The sequence below is a fragment of the Esox lucius genome, chromosome 8, assembly GCF_011004845.1.
Source record: "Esox lucius isolate fEsoLuc1 chromosome 8, fEsoLuc1.pri, whole genome shotgun sequence".
Lineage (NCBI taxonomy): Eukaryota > Metazoa > Chordata > Actinopteri > Esociformes > Esocidae > Esox > Esox lucius.
Genome location: NC_047576.1, coordinates 23,808,431 through 23,826,221, shown reverse-complemented (window position 1 = coordinate 23,826,221; position 17,791 = coordinate 23,808,431). Strand labels below are relative to the sequence as shown.

Sequence of the window (17,791 nt, the reverse complement as noted above, 5' to 3'; positions counted from 1 at the left end):
TATGGAACAACAATACGTAAGATTCTTCAGCAGCACTGGACGCGGGTTGTTCCAACAGTTCTAAGGAGCTATCAGGCCTGAACTCCGGTATGTCATGAACCTGCTTCACGACCGTCAAACTTTGCATTTTGAAATCTATATATATATATTAAATAAATATATATATTAAACATGTATGTAGACTAATTTGAATTATTAAAAATATATATTTCTGATTCCTTGAACTTGCGATTTTCATAATTAGGGTATGGCTGTTTAATTAATCCGACTATGTTAAAAGCGTAAATAACATCAGCAATGTTTTAACTCGCGCTTTTAAATGTTTTTTGCCATGTCGAATCCGGCGCATATTTTCAAAATAACAGGATTACAAAGTTTGACATATGCTTTCAACAAAGGGACTATTATATACCGTTTTTTTTCGTTCAAGCCGTACATACTACTCTTCGAACATTTAAAGCAGCTATTTCAGTAAAAATGTTGATTTAAAAAAAACATTATGGTATTAGAAATATGTAATCAATGACATTCGTAAGTCACAATAAACGAAGCATAATACATGAACATAAACATGCTTTCAGCCCATACTAGTGCTATTATGTTAAATAATTGGCTTAAACAGTACTTAACTTTACGTCAGTTTTTTGTGGAGTTAAATTGATTTTCTTGGCAGCTATAAGTGAAAGACAAATTATTTTAGCAGAAATTGTGCAATGGTTAGTCTGCGTCGGCGTATCTTGTCTTTTATCGGTAGCTAGTCATATCTCCACCAACCCAAAGCTAGGTCCGGATGCCGTGGTGATGTTTCTAATCAAGAGAGGGGCATATGGCGCTTTGATTTCCTACATGTCACTACAGTATAGAATACTAATCCGTTAAAACATTTGTTTTTTTAAACACACAAAACAAAACCGGATAATTAACCAAACTTATACATTAGGGCCTATGTCAATAAGAGTCTTAAAACTACATTTCTGTCACCTCTTGTCCCTTGTTTAAATTAAAAGTTAATAGGAATTGATAGGCCTTCTTAATTATTTACATTTTAGCAACTTTTTCATGTATATACGTACGCCTATGAAATTTCATAAATTGTTATAGACCCAGTGTAAAACATTTCAATATTTTATTTTGTTCTACGCTTACTTGTCGAATATTTATATTGTAGCAAGTGAAGCAGTATAATGCAGGCCTAGACATATTAATGGGCTATCACATCAACCAATGGTCTCCATTTACCATTGTATGATTCTAAACGACCCACGCCATCCGCTGGTTGAAATGCTCTAAATGTGTCTAACTGATCGTCTCCGTCTCTGTCTGGCGTGCCAAGCGAGCTGAACTCACTAGCTTGTTTTGTGCGTAATTGGGCCATAATAGGTAATCAGCCGCCCTAAGATGTGAACAGAGAGCAGAGGTAGCTCTGTTTACTCACAGCGCAGTTTAATATTGAAGGAAATACGAAACGCCTGTAGCCCCGCAGGCAAGCGAGCATGTGGAAAGCGATTGTCTGCCATTATCAAATATAGCATGAGAGAAACCGACTAAATAGACGAAACACGTATCTGCGAAGGACCCAAAACTTTTAAAGACTAATGCAATTATTCATGCGACATTTGTTGATTTTGGGAAATGTTACATACGGCCTGCTATATGCCACTGATGGACGTTTCTTTTTATTACTATTTGGACACATCTTACCTCACCTAGCCTACTAATCTCTAGGCTACGCCTGCCTGACTGTCTGGGACACTTGTGCTGCCAGTCTCCGTGTTTCCTCTCTCCCGATGTCTCGTCTTGTCCTGCAACTAGGGATAGTGAGGGATTAAGTAACGCAGTGATAAAGCAGTGTATCACTTATCCTGATTGCCATGGGTTTTAATTCCCCCTGGAGATATACAGGCTGATCCGTGAGATGGAGCTGCCTGGACAGCGGCTAATTCTGTAGTCTGACCAATAGTAGCCTGCGGGCGGCAACAAACTAAGGAGGAGTTTCCTCTAGACTAGGCACCTGTCCCCACAACACCTGGCAGACGAGAGAGACCTTGTGCGCATGTTCCATACTCCGCCAGAAATCTCTTAAAGTTGACCACAGTTGTCAACCAATAGTCTTCAAATCTTTTCAGAGATAAAACGGCAGTCCCGCATCCCAGGAACAGAGAGCAGACTGGATTGCTGCTGGATCTGGATCGCCAGTGATTTACGATACTAGGAAAAGTCCAAGAAAAGTCCAAATGCCTCGGTCCTTCTTAGTAAAGAGTAAGAAGGCGCACAGCTACCATCAGCCCCGCTCCTCTGAAGATGACTATAGTAAACTGGATACTCTTTTAGCTCACATATGTGCAGGTATGTGAATGATATATCTATGTTCAGATTTGGATGTTTGGTGAGGTTCACATCGTTTGTAAATGAAAATGCTTTCAAAATCTAAAACTCATCTGTATTTATGCCTAATTGTATTGTTAAAAATATACCCCAAGTTCGCTGTAGTTTTGTTAGCCTAGACGTTCGGGCATGCATTCGTACCAACATCAACTGCAATAGGCTGGCTATATATTACACATACAAGTATAATTTATGTACGCATCCAAACCATAACATGTTTCGATAATTAGGCTACACTGATTTGAACTAACGAATTTGCTAATCGCATGTAATCACTGAATATACAGTTATTTGTGTAGTATTCTCTCTCAGTATTAGGCTACGCGTAATGATTTGGCTCTCCTTACTCAAGTAGTGATTGTATCGTTATTATAGGCCTCGGCTATTTTAATATTCTGCACACGTTGTTATCATTGTATTTAACAGAAAATACAATTCAAATTGACTCGGATGCCTTGAAGAGGTGGACAATGGCAGCGGCGGGTTCTCCCCCGATTCTCACCTGGTGGACACCGCAGACTTCGCCTCCAAGTCCCCACTCAGCTGTGGTGACAGTATTTGCGGTCCAGCCTCGGATTATGAAGACTTCTGGCGACCTCCATCTCCGTCAGCGTCACCAGGTACACATGTGTGGAGCATTAAAATGTGAGCTGAGAAAAATTGTTTCCGTTGAGGTAGCGTAGCTTAACTATCCTTGTCTCTATACGTTGCTATTGTGACATTTAAAAAGTTTATTTTACGTTTTCCACATCAATAATATTATTTATTTGCATCCAACAGTGGATTCAGAAAAATCCCTGTCTGCCTCGGTGGACGAGACGCAACCCTTCGCAGTTCCTTTTCGGCCGTATGCGTGGAACAGTTACTCTGGAGCTGAAATCCGGCATCTAGTCCAGCAGAGCCTCCAGCACCAGTACCCCCCATCCCATGGACCTGGAACGAAGCACGGCTCTCGGTACTATGGTGATCGGGCCCGTCGAACCAACCCTATTCGACAGAAGTCCTGTTTCTGAAATTACAGTGATTACCGTGCGGCTGCCTGTCTGTTCGATAGAACCTCCGCACCGGTTGTTGGGTTGTCTCTGAAGGGAATCCGCACGCGAAAAGGTCCTGATATTAAGGCTGAGTCTGACCTGATGTGCTCACGTCTCATTCTTAATGTGCCTACAAGTGCAATCAAATGCAGTAAGGTAAAAAAAATATTAATTGTAAACTATAAGATTGAAGCATAAAATGTATGGACACTTATTTCCCTATAAATATACCAGCCGTGAGCCAACATTCTCATTGTCCTTACAGATTTCTAACAACTCTACCTCTGCAGGTGTTTTCGACTCCCCACGGGCTGGAGGTTCACGTTCGCAGATCACACAGTGGCACGAGGCCCTATGCTTGTGACATGTGTGGCAAAACCTTCGGACATGCTGTCAGCCTCGAACAACATAAAGCAGTGCACTCTCAGGTGACAAAAGTAGTATTTTCTATTTTGCCCCTCATCATTTAAAGGCGGCAATGCTAGTCCAATGCTACTCTATTAATTTTTACGAGCTAATTGAAATGTCAAATTTAGACTAACATTTGTCCCAATGTTTCAACAGGAAAGAAGTTTTGATTGCAAAATCTGCGGTAAAAGTTTCAAAAGGTCGTCGACTCTTTCCACGCATCTCCTCATCCACTCGGATACACGGCCTTACCCATGCCAGTATTGCGGGAAGAGATTCCACCAGAAATCAGACATGAAGAAACACACATTCATTCACACAGGTACGTAAAAGTAAAAAACGTTAGTGTATTAGTACCAATGGCCTAGGTTTGTATTGTATATTGGGGAGGTTGGGGTCAATGAATCCCAGAGGTTGGAGGGGGGGGGGGGGTTACATTGACCCGTCTGTAATTTTTGGGGGTTTGTAATTCTACACCCCTATTTAGTACACACACAAAAATTTGCCGAAAACTGCCTCTTAATGTGGCGAGGTCATGCGTTATTAATTTCATTTTTTTCTGAATACCTGATAGCCTACAACACACAAACGCAGTTTAATTGCTTGTACTGTTTAGCTATCGAAGGCAACATTGTGTAATGTATACATTTCTGTTATGCAGGTGAGAAGCCGCACAAATGCCAGGTGTGTGGGAAAGCGTTCAGCCAAAGCTCCAACCTCATAACGCACAGCCGAAAACACACCGGCTTCAACCGTTCGGATGCGACCCTCTGCGGAAAGGGATTCCAGAGGAAAAGTAGATTTAAGAAGGCACAAAGAAACACAGCATGGACTTAAAGCTTCAAAACTAAAAAAATAATAAATGGACATCAAACACTATTTCAACAAACCACTTGTCTTTTTGGAAACCAGAAATAAGCTATTGGTTCCTCAATCATTCATTCTTTGATATAGGTCTACTGGCGGAGGTAAGCCTGTAGCCTGGAGGCTTTTGTGCAGTGTAGCTTACTGCTGTAGGTTAAAACAAAACCGTTTCAACCAGGGAGGGACACTACCTGAACCCAAAATATTTGTACAAAATAACCGGATAGGCAATATAACTACCAAGAAAGTGCAGCGTGTTATGAAAATCAACAGACGACAAATTTCCAACGGACGGTTTGGAAAAGAGCTCTAAAGAATGTCCCTTTGTTTTCTGTTGGACTTTTGGATGCTGGCACAACAATTACTACAACACGGCTATGTGATTTAATAAACCCAAGTGTTGTGTATTTGATTTTTTCAACTTTGTTTTTAAATTGTACATATGTAATTTTATATAGAGCATTTCAACATTAGGCTATATACAGATGTGGTTATATATCATAGGCCTATAATTTCAATAACTATTTATTGGTCAGAATATCGTTTGAATAAAACATGAAAACATTCATTATTGGTCAGATTATCGTTGAATAAAACATGAAAACATTAATCCAACTAATTTCGAGAGGGGTTTGTTCATTTTTTCGTTCGTTCCGAGGCATATTACTATTTCAAACAGCGACATTGTTTCAGAATGAGTTTTTTCTTTCAAACTCAGATAAACAAATAAAACAGACTAACAAAAACCAATATATGATCAAATAAAAACTTGCTTCCGTCTTGCGGGAGAAATGTAATAATATTAATTTAAATGCCATTATTTTTCGTCTAATAATAATAATTATATTATGAATATGAATATAATTATTCACCCTGATGTAGTGATTTACTTTCTTTATCATCAGTATTGCTTTGGCAGATTTTTTTATCGTTTTCTGATTAAAAGTGCTATATTATTAATCGAAAACTTGGCCGAGCATAAATTGATTTGATGTCTCTTAAGACTATGTGGAAAAAAGCCCCCACAGTGTCCTGGTGTATTTGACATGTAATAGGTCCATAAAGTGCTTTCTTGCCGTTGGCTACTTTACTGGAAATCTGAGAGGAGACCACAAAATAAGTGTCACAAGGTACTTCCAGACTGGAAGGTTTCTGTTCTTCCATTATTCATTAATCAAGCCAGGTTGTGTTTTTTTCTCGTTTGGATCTGAAACACGCAGTTTTGTAATGCTTCTATTTCTAAATAATCTATTATATAACGTACATAAAGGCGCTTCAAATATTTGGTTCACTTTTATATAATTTGTTTTGTTTAAATCTCAGTGATCTTAACGAGTAGACCTGGATTAAAACTTGTAGGTAAATTATAATACATTTTTGGAAAAATGTACAAGAAAAATCAAAAATCCACAAAGACAAATGCTTTTCACTATGTTTTGCATTATGTTTTATCAGTCAAAAGCTTCAATATATATTAGGTTCGTTTTTGCAAGGTAGTAAGGATTCATTTGTTTAGACCTCAAACATTGCCTGGGTGTATTAACCGTTCAGCTTAATTGTTGATATGTGTAATTTAGCTTTGGCCACTGTACAAGGCTCATGTTGGAATGCAAACAGGGTTGATTTACGCACGTGGAAGTAAAGACCCCAGAAAGCATCAATTGGCTTCGGGGTACATTCACCACCACTGCCCAAACAGTGTAACAGCAAGAAAGGTGACTCAGGTGTATCTGTAGGCTACTGTTGTCCCATGAACAATACATTTCAGTTCAATCAAACAAGCACCGCAGTATTAAGGCAGTAGATATTTTCCCCCATAATTAAAAAACAAATCCTCACAGCATGGTCTTAAGTATCTACCACTAAGGAAGACAGCGGTTTTAGAAGCTTTTATAGAGTGGGCATGGATGCGCACTGTAAAAAAATTAACTGCATAAACACTGCAACTCTGGCTTCGAGTGAATCCTATAACCAATTCCTTTGAAACACAAAAACGAGTGGCAACTAAGCTGTGTCCAGTTTAAAATAGATGTAACCATAACATAGAATGTTTTGAAACATTACCGGTTAGGTTATAACGACCACTTAATCCACTGTTGTGCAACAACTTGCCTGTCATTGAGTAGCCTACTACAGGAAAAGTTAGAAAAAACACTGTATTTTACAGAACCAAATATCTTATTTTGTGATGTTCTTTTTGGTCACTAGAGCCTCTTCAAGAGTTTTTCACGAGTGTCATCAGGAGAAGGAATTGTGATTTAATTCAACATAATTTTGCCTGACTGTTTTGATATCGATTCCATTCATATCCATTCATCATGATCAACACCTCAAGACCATCTTAATCTAAAACTACTTTTTTAATGAAACGTAACAAGATAAAAAAAACGTTTAAAACCACATTTAAACGTGTTCAGTTAATTCTCATAAAAGATACAGACATGTTGGTGTTAAAAAAAAAAGTATATTCACCACAAAATATTGTGTGGCGGGATCATTGCGTGTCGAATAAAATAATATCCATAGCATAGGCCCTTCTCATTATAGCTTATAAACTATTTGCATTTCTTAAGAATTTGATCATGAGACATGAAGCCTATCCTTTTTTATGATAACGCCTTTTACATGCACTAAAACAATATTCAGATTGAAGAACCTAAATAGCTAGGGACCACTAGGACAGGTGAACAAGAGTCCAAATAACGATCAAAACGTATGCTAATCCGTAGTCAAAACGGGAGTCAATGTACCAGTCCAAAATGTCATATCTTGTGGCCTACAGCCTATATCAACCTCATAATTTTGTCTCGAGACAGAACTCAATCAGAAAGTACTCGTTCCTCTACTAACATTGATTGAAATCACTGACTCACAAGGATTTTACACGCATCACTTCCCTCAAATCTTACAACATTCAGGCCTGCAAAAATACTGAATATTTTAAACCCCCTGACGAATAGACTGAGAGATACAGGAAAATGCCTCCTTATTTAACAAGCCAGGGAGAGAGAGGCCAGAGGGAAGCATGGGCTTTGCTTTTGGCCAACAGCTCTTGCAGGTAAAGCTTATTGGGAAATAATGATGAACTTGTGTGTATTATTTTAGGTCTTAACTAAAATATCTGGGGTTAAAAACATGGTTAAAAACATGATTTTATTTGCACTCCATGAAAGATCTACTGTGAAGAATATGCAAGTAGCAATGAATCTTAAAATATTTAAATGTATTTGCTCCCTAAAGTGCTGGCAAAATAGGCTGTACATTTATTTTGCATCCACAGTAAGTCCTGACTATAAATACAGTACACCATAAAAAAATGTAATTAGTACATCATTTGAAGTTAAGCAAGCTCTGAATCCTATTCCAACTAGCAGCTGTATAATTGTAAATTGAATTCTGTTATACAGAAAGAAATACAGTTAGTCCAACTACTCACAGATTATAGTTAGTTTTTTTATCTAGAAATTGATGAGAAACTTCAATGTCTCACAAATGGAGGCCAATGGTAAAGTAACAGTTTTCTCAAAACCAACAGAGGATGCTGGGATATATACAGCGCAATTATTAGAAAATGGAAGAAGTTCAAGATGACGGTCAATCTCCCTCGGTCTGGGGCTCCATGCAAGATCTCACCTCGTGGTGCATCAATGATCATGAGGAAGGTGAGGGATCAGCCCAGAACTACACAGCAGGACCTGGTTAATGACCTGAAGAGAGCTGGGACCACAGTCTCAAAGAAAACTGTAAGTAACACACTACGCCGTCATGGATTAAAATACTGCAGCGCACGCAAGTTTCCCCTACTCAAGCCAGCGCATGTCCAGGCCCATCTGAAGTTTGTCAATGACCATCTGGATGATCCAGAGGAGGAATGGGAGAAGGTCATGTGGTCTGATGAGACAAAAATAGAGCTTTTTGATCTAAACTCCACTCGCCGTGTTTGGAGGAAGAAGAAGGATGAGTACAACCCCAAGAACACCATCCCAACCATGAAGCATGGAGGTGGAAACATCATTCTTTGGGGATGCTTTTCTGCAAAGGGGACAGGACGACTGCACCATATTGAGGGGAGGATGGATGGGTCCATATAATGCGAGATCTTGGCCAACAACCTCCTTCCCTCAGTAAGAGCATTGAAGATGGGTCATGGCTGGGTCTTCCAGCATGACAACGACCTGAAACACACAGCCAGGGCAACTAAGGAGTGGCTCCATAAGAAGCATCTCAAGGTCCTGGAGTGGCCTAACCAGAACCCAATAGAAAATCTTTGGAGGGAGCTGAAAGTCCATATTGCCCAGTGACAGCCCCGAAACCTGAAGGATCTGGAGAAGGTCTGTATGGAGTAGTGGGCCAAAATCCCTGCTGCAGTGTGTGCAAACCTGGTCAAGAACTACAGGGAACGTATGATCTCTGTAATTGCAAACAAAGGTTTCTGTACCAAATATTAAGTTCTGCTTTTCTGATGTATCAAATACTTATGTCATGCAATAAAATGCAAATTAATGACTTAAAAATCATACAGAGTGATTTTCTGGATTTTTGTTTTAGATTTCGTCACTCACAGTTGAAGATTACCTATGATAAAAATGACAGTCTTCTACATGCTTTGTAAGTGGGAAAACCTGCAAAATCGGCAGTGTATCAAATACTTGTTCTCGTGTGTTCTCACTGTCCAATTAACACTATGTGCATGTCATTTAAATCAACAAGCTTGTTCAAATTCAGCTCACTTCCAACAGAGTATGTTGATTCAAGGTACAATTATAATGCCACTGGCTGCAGTAGGATTGAGTATTTGCACAAAATAGGGGTTGATCACTGACTCTACATTCAGTCTTGCCTTCCAAACATGATTTGGTGAATTGTACTCAAGAGTTTTTGAATTCAGCTCAATATGAGCAAAATGTGTTACATTTACAAACATTAGATAGATTTCTTTCTCTAGCCAACTCACAGAGCACCTACTTTGATTTTACTGTGTATAAATTAGTGACAAACAAAAGGAAAAACAATCCTTCCTTATATTCAGCAGACTGACTGTCTAGATGGGTCTGAAATGGATTTAGTTGCTTCAATCCTTTGTGGTTCACTCTGAGATGAGACTGAGAAGGCTTTTCAAGTGAAGGCTACAAATGAGCCATTAGTCTGGCCAGATTTTTGTCCAAGGCCTCTGGCTGCTTTTTGGGCTGAGGTTTTAAAGCATTACCCCACTGCCCCCAGGCATATCAAATATGAATAGAAGAAGTCCTGAAACGGTCCGATCGATCAGAGTGGGCGAATAATCAGAGCACTGCATTCTATGGCACAAATCTAGGCCTGCTCTGATGTTGTACTGTGCACACACACACACACACACACACTATCCTACACACTTTCAATAGACAGCTGAAAATAACGACTTTAATCTCTTTTGACATATAGAACATAGTTGTTCAATTAGAGTGGAGAGTTGAGTGTGTTGGTTTTGGTGGTTTTGATCAATTTATTATTAATGTCAAATTTCAAAACATGAAATACAAAATAAATACATTTTAATTCATTCTTTGGTTTCTGATGAGATTTTTTCCATCTCCCACAACTACAAGAGTGTAATGCATAGCAATGGCACGAAGAGTTGGAGGGAAAAAACAGCCCTCATAACAGCTATTTTGGGGAGAAACACTGTTCCCCTGTTCATCTGGTTGTCCTGTATAAATGTACAGACCTAGTGCATGAGGTGGGCTGCCGAGGAAACAATTCATTTCTACTGATTAGGTACCCTTCAGCCACTGTGTAAAGCACATCCCCCAGTCTGCAGACCCACAGACAAATAGACTTCACCTGTCTCATCATGACCTGTTTGGACAGTCGAACTCTCTGGGGTCCTCTGTTGTGATTCCCAACAGTCTGGCCTTCACAATGCTATCTGCCTCAATGTTCACTTGACAAATGGTACATAATGTTATACAGTGAGTAAAGAAAGTACCCACACCCTTTCAAAATATACACAAATAAAATCAGATTTTTTTCTAGGTCACTCAAGGACATTCACCTTCTTGTCCTTCAGTCACTGTACGGTTGCTTTGCCAGTGTGCTTTTTCATTTTGAAACGGGAGCCATCTTCTCATTTTCAACTTCCTGGCACAGGCCTGCAGGTTCTCTTAAAAAATCTGTTTGTATTTTGTACTGTCCACTTTCCTTCTATCCTTAAAAGTGCTCAAGTTCCTGCTGGAGAGAAACACCCCCACAACAGGATGCTGCCACCACCATGCACTACTGTAGGCATGGTGTTCTTTGGGGGGAATGCGATATTGGTGGTCCAGATTTGAGGGACGGCCTGATGCAAGGTCTGGGTGGTGCCATACTCATTCCACTTCTACTAAGCGGGGGTCTTCTATGAACAACTACTTTTATTCCGAATTAAGCAGTCACAAAAATTGATAATTGAACGGAAGCCAAAAAGCTTGATTTGTAATCTGGATGGTGATTGGTTATACCTCAGCAAGTTTGCAATTGCAATCTAAGGGGGGTGTCTTATTTTATGTTTCCAAGTGTAGAAAGTCACCACCCCCTTTCAATGTATACTAACAAACAGTGAGGATTTCTTTTTTTTTCCACTGCTGATTTTGTTCGTTTGCCCACTGACAAAGAAATGATCAGTCTATAATTTTAATGGTAGGTTTATTTGAACAGTGAGAGATAGAATGACAACAAAAAAAATCCAGAAAAATTATTTTCAAAAATGTTACAAATTTATTAGCATTTTAATGAGTGAAATAAGTATTCGACCCCTCTGCAAAACATGATGTAGTTCTTGGTGGCAAAACCCTTGCTGGCAATCACAGAAGTCAGATGTTTCTTGTAGTTGGCCACCAGGTTTGCTCACATCTCAGGAGGGATTTTGTCCCAATCCTCCTCGCAGATCTTCTCCAAGTCATTAAGGTTTCGAGGCTGACGTTTGTTTACTATAACCTTCGGCTCCCTCCACAGATTTTCTATGGGATTAAGGTCTGGAGACTGGCTAGGCCACCCCAGGACCTTAATTTGCTTTTTCTTGTGCCACTCCTTTGTTGCCTTGGCCGTGTGTTTTGGGTCATTGTCATGCTGGAATACCCATCCAGGACCCATTTTCAATGCCCTGGCTGAGGGAAGGAGGTCCTCACCCAAGATTTGAAGGTACATCATCCCTTTGATGCTGTGAAGTTGTCCTATACCCTCAGCAGAAAAACACCCCCAAAGCATCATGTTTCCACCTCCATGTTTGTTGGTAGGGATGGTGTTCTTGAAGTCATAGGCAGCATTCCTCCTCCAAACACGGTAAGTTGAGTTGATGCCAAAGAGCTCGATTTTGGTCCCATCTGACCACAACACTTTCACCCAGTTCTCCTCTGAATCATTCAGATGTTCATTGGCAAACTTCAGACGGGCCTGTACATGTGCTTTCTTGAGCAGAGGGACCTTGTGGGCGCTGCAGGATTTCAGTCCTTCATGGTGTAATGTGTTACCAATTGTTTTCTTGGTGACTATGGTCCCAGCTGCCTTGAGATAATTGACAAGATCCTCTTGTGTAGTTCTGGGCTGATTCCTCACTGTTCTCATGATCATTGCAACTCCACGAGGTGATATCTTGCATGGAGCCCCAGATTGAGAGGGAGGCCCAGATCCAGGGATTCACCGTTCTCACCAAGCTGCTTGGCGATGGTCTTGTAGCCCATTTGAGCCTTGAGCCGATTTGAGCCCATCTTGTCCCTGACATCCTTGGACAGCTCTTTGGTCTTGGCTATGGTGGAGAGTTTGGAATCTGATTGATTGCTTCTGTGGACAGGCGTCTTTTATACAGGTGACAAACTGAGATTAGGAGCACTCCCTTTAAGAATGTGTTCCTTATCTCAGCTTGTTACCTGTATAAAAGACACGTGGGAGCCAGAAACTTTTCTGATTGAGAGGGGATCAAATACTTATTTCACTAATTAAAATGCAAATAAAAAATTTTCTGGATGTTTGTTGTTGTTATTCTGTCTCTCACTGCTCAAATAAACCTACCATTAAAATTATAGACTGATCATTTCTTTGTCAGTGGGCAAACGTATAAAATCAGCAAGGGGTTTCAAAAAAACATTCCCCTCACTGTAGCTAAATACTGAATAGAAATTGTGCTGACCCACTCCTATTCTTTCTATTCAGCATTTAAATAATATATTGTTATTACATTTTGTTAAAATAAATAAATTGTTCATGACTAAAATAAATGGTTTCATGGTATTTGACAAAAACAAATAATACTCAAACATTCAGAAAGAAGTATCATTTTTTACTTCTTTACTAAACGATTTGAAGATACACCACAAAAGTGTCAGTGATAAAAAAATATGATTATCACACCCAACCCCCTGGCCAGTCTGGAATCAACAGCACCTGCTACATGAAAGAGACACCAACAAATAGAATGTTTAATATGGGGAAGAGAAAGGTAGATGCTAAGGCCATTTTAATGTTAATATATTATTCATTTTATTATTAATAATAAAAACAAATCTTACAGATGCTTATCTTTCTCAATCTCCTGTAGGCAGAGTTCATGATTACATTTTTCTTCCCTGTTTAGGATTAGGTATGCAAACATCTGACTTGGGCAGGAACGGGTGCCTAATCAATTCCATTTGTAAAAGTGTGGTTGCACAATCTAGCGGGAGTCTGCATATCCTCCCTACAAATGTTTTCCATTCATTAAACCATTACCTTGCAATTCTCTTTTAACAGAAATGGTCCATGTTTATTTGACTAAATTTTACAGAACATTGGAAATATTGAAGTAAAATTTTATATCAGATTGTTTTAAATGTGGTATTCTCTAGGAATCCCACAGAACTACAGGAGGGACCTACTTTAATTGGTCCAATAACTATTTTTGTTTTATATTTGTTTTTCCATTTGTTTAGCCAATAAAGATTTGGTTTGATATTGAGTTCATCTGTGAATTTGGTATGTCACTTTGACATAGTTTTTATAGAATTGTTATCTCAAAGAATGAGATCAAAGTATGTAGTATTTAATAGTATCGTATGAGAGTGCCTTGGATTCTTTGAAGTTTTTAAGATTTTACTCGTATGGGTTCAATTGTTTAGCTTGAAAAAACTGAAGATTTTTAATTTAGTCACAGATATTAACTTATTTTTTCATGAATCTATCATTATAATGTGTTGTCATATTTTTCACCACTACCAATTTTGTAATGTCTAATATGTAATTATGGCCTTGTCTCACGGCGCTAAGATGATTTGCATGGCCACCAGGGTTCAAACTCCTGGCTGCATTGACACAGCTGTACTGCAAGGCAGTGACTTAAACCGCTTTGTCACTCAAGCTGCTTCATATCGTTTTGGCATCTATATGGTGTTATGGTTTTGTGTAGAGAAATGCAGTTTTCTATAATGTAATGGGCAAGGTGCAAACCTTTGTAGTTTGCCATATTAGGGGGCTTAGAGTCATTTAAGAGCAAAGCCTTATCAAGGTTTGTTAATCAAAGTGCTGTTATATACCCCTTAACTGCTGCTCTATCAGCTTAATTGTTCTACTGCTCAGGTGCCCATGGACACAAACAAGAGGGAGTTGTTTTAAGATTGACCATTCTACCAATCTGACCTTTTAATGTTCGCATCGCATCGCATCATCTTCCGCTTAATCCGGGGCCGGGTCGCGGGGGCAGCAGTCTAAGCAGGGATGCCCAGACTTCCCTCTCCCCAGACACTTCCTCCAGCTCTTCCGGGGGGACACCGAGGTGTTCCCAGGCCAGCCGGGAGACATAGTCCCTCCAGCGTGTCCTAGGTCTTCCCCGGGGTCTCTTCCCGGTGGGACGGGACCGGAACACCTTCCCAGGAAGGCGTCCCGGAGGCATCCGAAACAGATGCCCAAGCCACCTCAGCTGACCCCTCTCGATGTGGAGGAGCAGCGGCTCTACTCTGAGCTCCTCCCGGGTGACCGAGCTTCTCACCCTATCTCTAAGGGATCGCCCAGCCACCCTGCGGAGAAAGCTCATTTCGGCCGCCTGTATCCGGGATCTTGTCCTTTCGGTCATGACCCAAAGCTCATGACCATAGGTGAGAGTAGGAACGTAGATTGACCGGTAAATCGAGAGCTTCGCCTTACGGCTCAGCTCTTTCTTCACCACGACAGACCGATACATCGACCGCATTACTGCAGAAGCTGCACCGATCCGTCTGTCAATCTCCCGTTCCATCCTTCCCTCACTCGTGAACAAGACCCCTAGATACTTAAACTCCTCCACTTGAGGCAGGCACTCTCCACCAACCTGAAGTGGGCAAGCCACCCTTTTCCGACTGATGACCATGGCCTCGGATTTGGAGGTACTGATTTTCATCCCCACCGCTTCACACTCGGCTGCAAACCGTCCAAGTGCATGCTGAAGGTCCTGGCTTGAAGGGGCCAACACGACAACATCATCCGCAAAGAGCAGAGACGAAATCGTGTGGTCCCCAAACCTGACACCCTCCGGCCCCTGGCTGCGCCTAGAAATTCTGTCCATAAAAATTACGAACAGAACCGGTGACAAAGGGCAGCCCTGCCAGAGTCCAACATGCACAGGGAACAAGTCTGACTTACTGCCGGCAATGCGGACCAAGCTCCTGCTTCGGTCGTACAGGGACCTGACAGCCCTTAGCAAAGGACCCAGGACCCCATATTCCCGAAGCACCCTCCACAGGATGCCACGAGGGACACAGTCGAATGCCTTCTCCAAATCCACAAAACACATGTGGACTGGTTGGGCAAACTCCCATGAACCCTCCATCACCCTGTAGAGGGTATAGAGCTGGTCCAGTGTTCCGCGGCCCGGACGAAAACCACACTGTTCCTCCTGAATCCGAGGTTCTACTATCGGCCGTATTCTCCTCTCCAGAACCCTGGCATAGACTTTCCCGGGGAGGCTGAGAAGTGTGATCCCCCTATAGTTGGAACACACCCTCCGGTCCCCCTTCTTATAAAGAGGGACCACCACCCCGGTCTGCCATCCCAGAGGCACTGTCCCCGACTGCCACGCGATGTTGCACAGGCGTGTCAGCCAAGACAGCCCCACAACATCCAGAGACTTGAGGTACTCAGGGCGGATCTCATCCACCCCCGGTGCCTTGCCACCGAGGAGTTTCTTAACCACCTCGGTGACTTCAGCCCGGGTGATGGACGAGTCCACCTCTGAGCCCTCATCCTCTGCTTCCTCAATGGAAGACGTGACGGCGGGATTGAGGAGATCCTCGAAGTATTCCTTCCACCGCCCGACGACATCCTCAGTTGAGGTCAACAGCTGCCCACCTCTACTGTAAACAGCGTTGGTAGGGCACTGTTTCCCTCTCCTGAGGCGCCGGATGGTTTGCCAGAATCTCTTCGAGGCCAGCCGATAGTCCTTCTCCATGGCCTCACCGAACTCCTCCCAGGCCCGAGTTTTTGCCTCCACAACCACCCGGGCTGCAGCCCGCTTGGCCTGTCGGTACCCGTCAGCTGCGTCAGGAGTCCCACAAGCCAACCAGGCCTGATAGGACTCCTTCTTCAGCTTGACGGCATCCCTTACTTCCGGTGTCCACCACCGGGTTCGGGGATTGCCGCCTCGACAGGCACCGGAGACCTTACGGCCACAGCTCCGAGCGGCCGCTTCGACAATGGCGGTGGAGAACATGGTCCATTCGGACTCAATATCTCCAACCTCCCTCGGGATCCAGTCGAAGCTCTGCCGGAGGTGGGAGTTAAAGATCTCTCTGACAGGAGACTCGGCCAGACGTTCCCAGCAGACCCTTACAGTACGCTTGGGCCTGCCGAGTCTGTCCAGCTTTCTCCCCTGCCATCGGATCCAACTCACCACCAGGTGGTGATCAGTTGACAGCTCCGCCCCTCTCTTCACCCGAGTGTCCAAGACATACGGCCGCAGGTCAGATGAGACGACAACAAAGTCGATCATCGACCTGCGGCCTAGGGTGTCCTGGTGCCACGTGCACTGATGGACACCCTTATGCTTGAACATGGTGTTCGTTATGGACAAACTGTGACTAGCACAGAAGTCCAATAACTGAACACCACTCGGGTTCAGATCAGGGGGGCCGTTCCTCCCAATCACGCCCCTCCAGGTGTCACTGTCGTTGCCCACGTGGGCGTTGAAGTCCCCCAGTAGAACAATAGAGTCCCCAGTCGGAGCACTTTCCAGCACCCCTCCCAGAGACTCCAAGAAGGTCGGGTACTCTGCACTGCCGTTCGGCCCGTAGGCACAAACAACAGTGAGAGACCTATCCCCGACCCGTAGGCGCAGGGAAACGACCCTCTCGTTCACCGGGGTAAACTCCAACACATGGCGGCAGAGCTGGGGAGCTATAAGCAAACCCACACCAGCCCGCCGCCTCTCACCATGGGCAACTCCAGAGTGGTGAAGAGTCCATCCTCTCTCAAGGAGTGTGGTTCCAGAGCCCAAGCCGTGCGTAGAGGTGATCCCGACTACCTCTAATCGGAACCTCTCAACCTCACGCACTAGCTCAGGCTCCTTCCCCGCCAGCGAGGTGACATTCCACGTCCCTAGAGCTAGTTTCCGTGTCCAGAGATCGGGTTGTCTAGGCCCCTGCCTTCGACTGCCGCCCGATCCTCTTCGCACCGGCCCCTTATGGTCCCTCCTGTGGGTGGTGAGCCCACGGGAGGGACCTTTTAATGTTATTATACAAAAAATATTAGAAAATGTCAGATATTTAACAATGATTTATCATAACAGACTGAGACCTGGATCTCTTTTATGGCTGTGCCCTGAAGTGCATTTCCTAAATCTGAGATGTAATGAAAGTATACATTTTCTTTTAGACACATTTTTTACCACTTTGTCTGGGCCTGAGTGCTTCCTAATCCATATTGACAATTTATAAAGCCACGTTAACTCAGTCTACTGTTCTGCTGGTAGTCTTAGCATGTGGTTGCTAAATCCACCCCACACTCCAGCCTCCACCTGTTGGTTCTGTTCCCTTCTGCTCTGCATGGGGATGGGTACTGCATACATTGTTCATTGCCATAGGTATTGTTATTATAACATTACAATATTAGTGTTGTTATTAGTAACATTGTATGCACAATCATGCAAT

At 42.4% G+C, this 17,791-nt stretch overlaps 1 protein-coding gene across 1 annotated transcript; it reads left to right on the top strand.

Annotated features, from left to right (window-relative positions):
• Window positions 1–5,301, top strand: LOC105011770 (zinc finger protein Gfi-1-like). Its single transcript, XM_034293886.1, is given in 8 exon segments — window positions 1–87; window positions 2,127–2,350; window positions 2,812–3,005; window positions 3,166–3,575; window positions 3,710–3,847; window positions 3,984–4,149; window positions 4,489–4,619; window positions 4,621–5,301. Coding segments are annotated over 7 exon segments (1,221 nt in total). The 5' UTR covers window positions 1–87; window positions 2,127–2,234; the 3' UTR covers window positions 4,687–5,301.
• The last annotated feature ends 12,490 nt before the right edge of the window (window positions 5,302–17,791 follow it).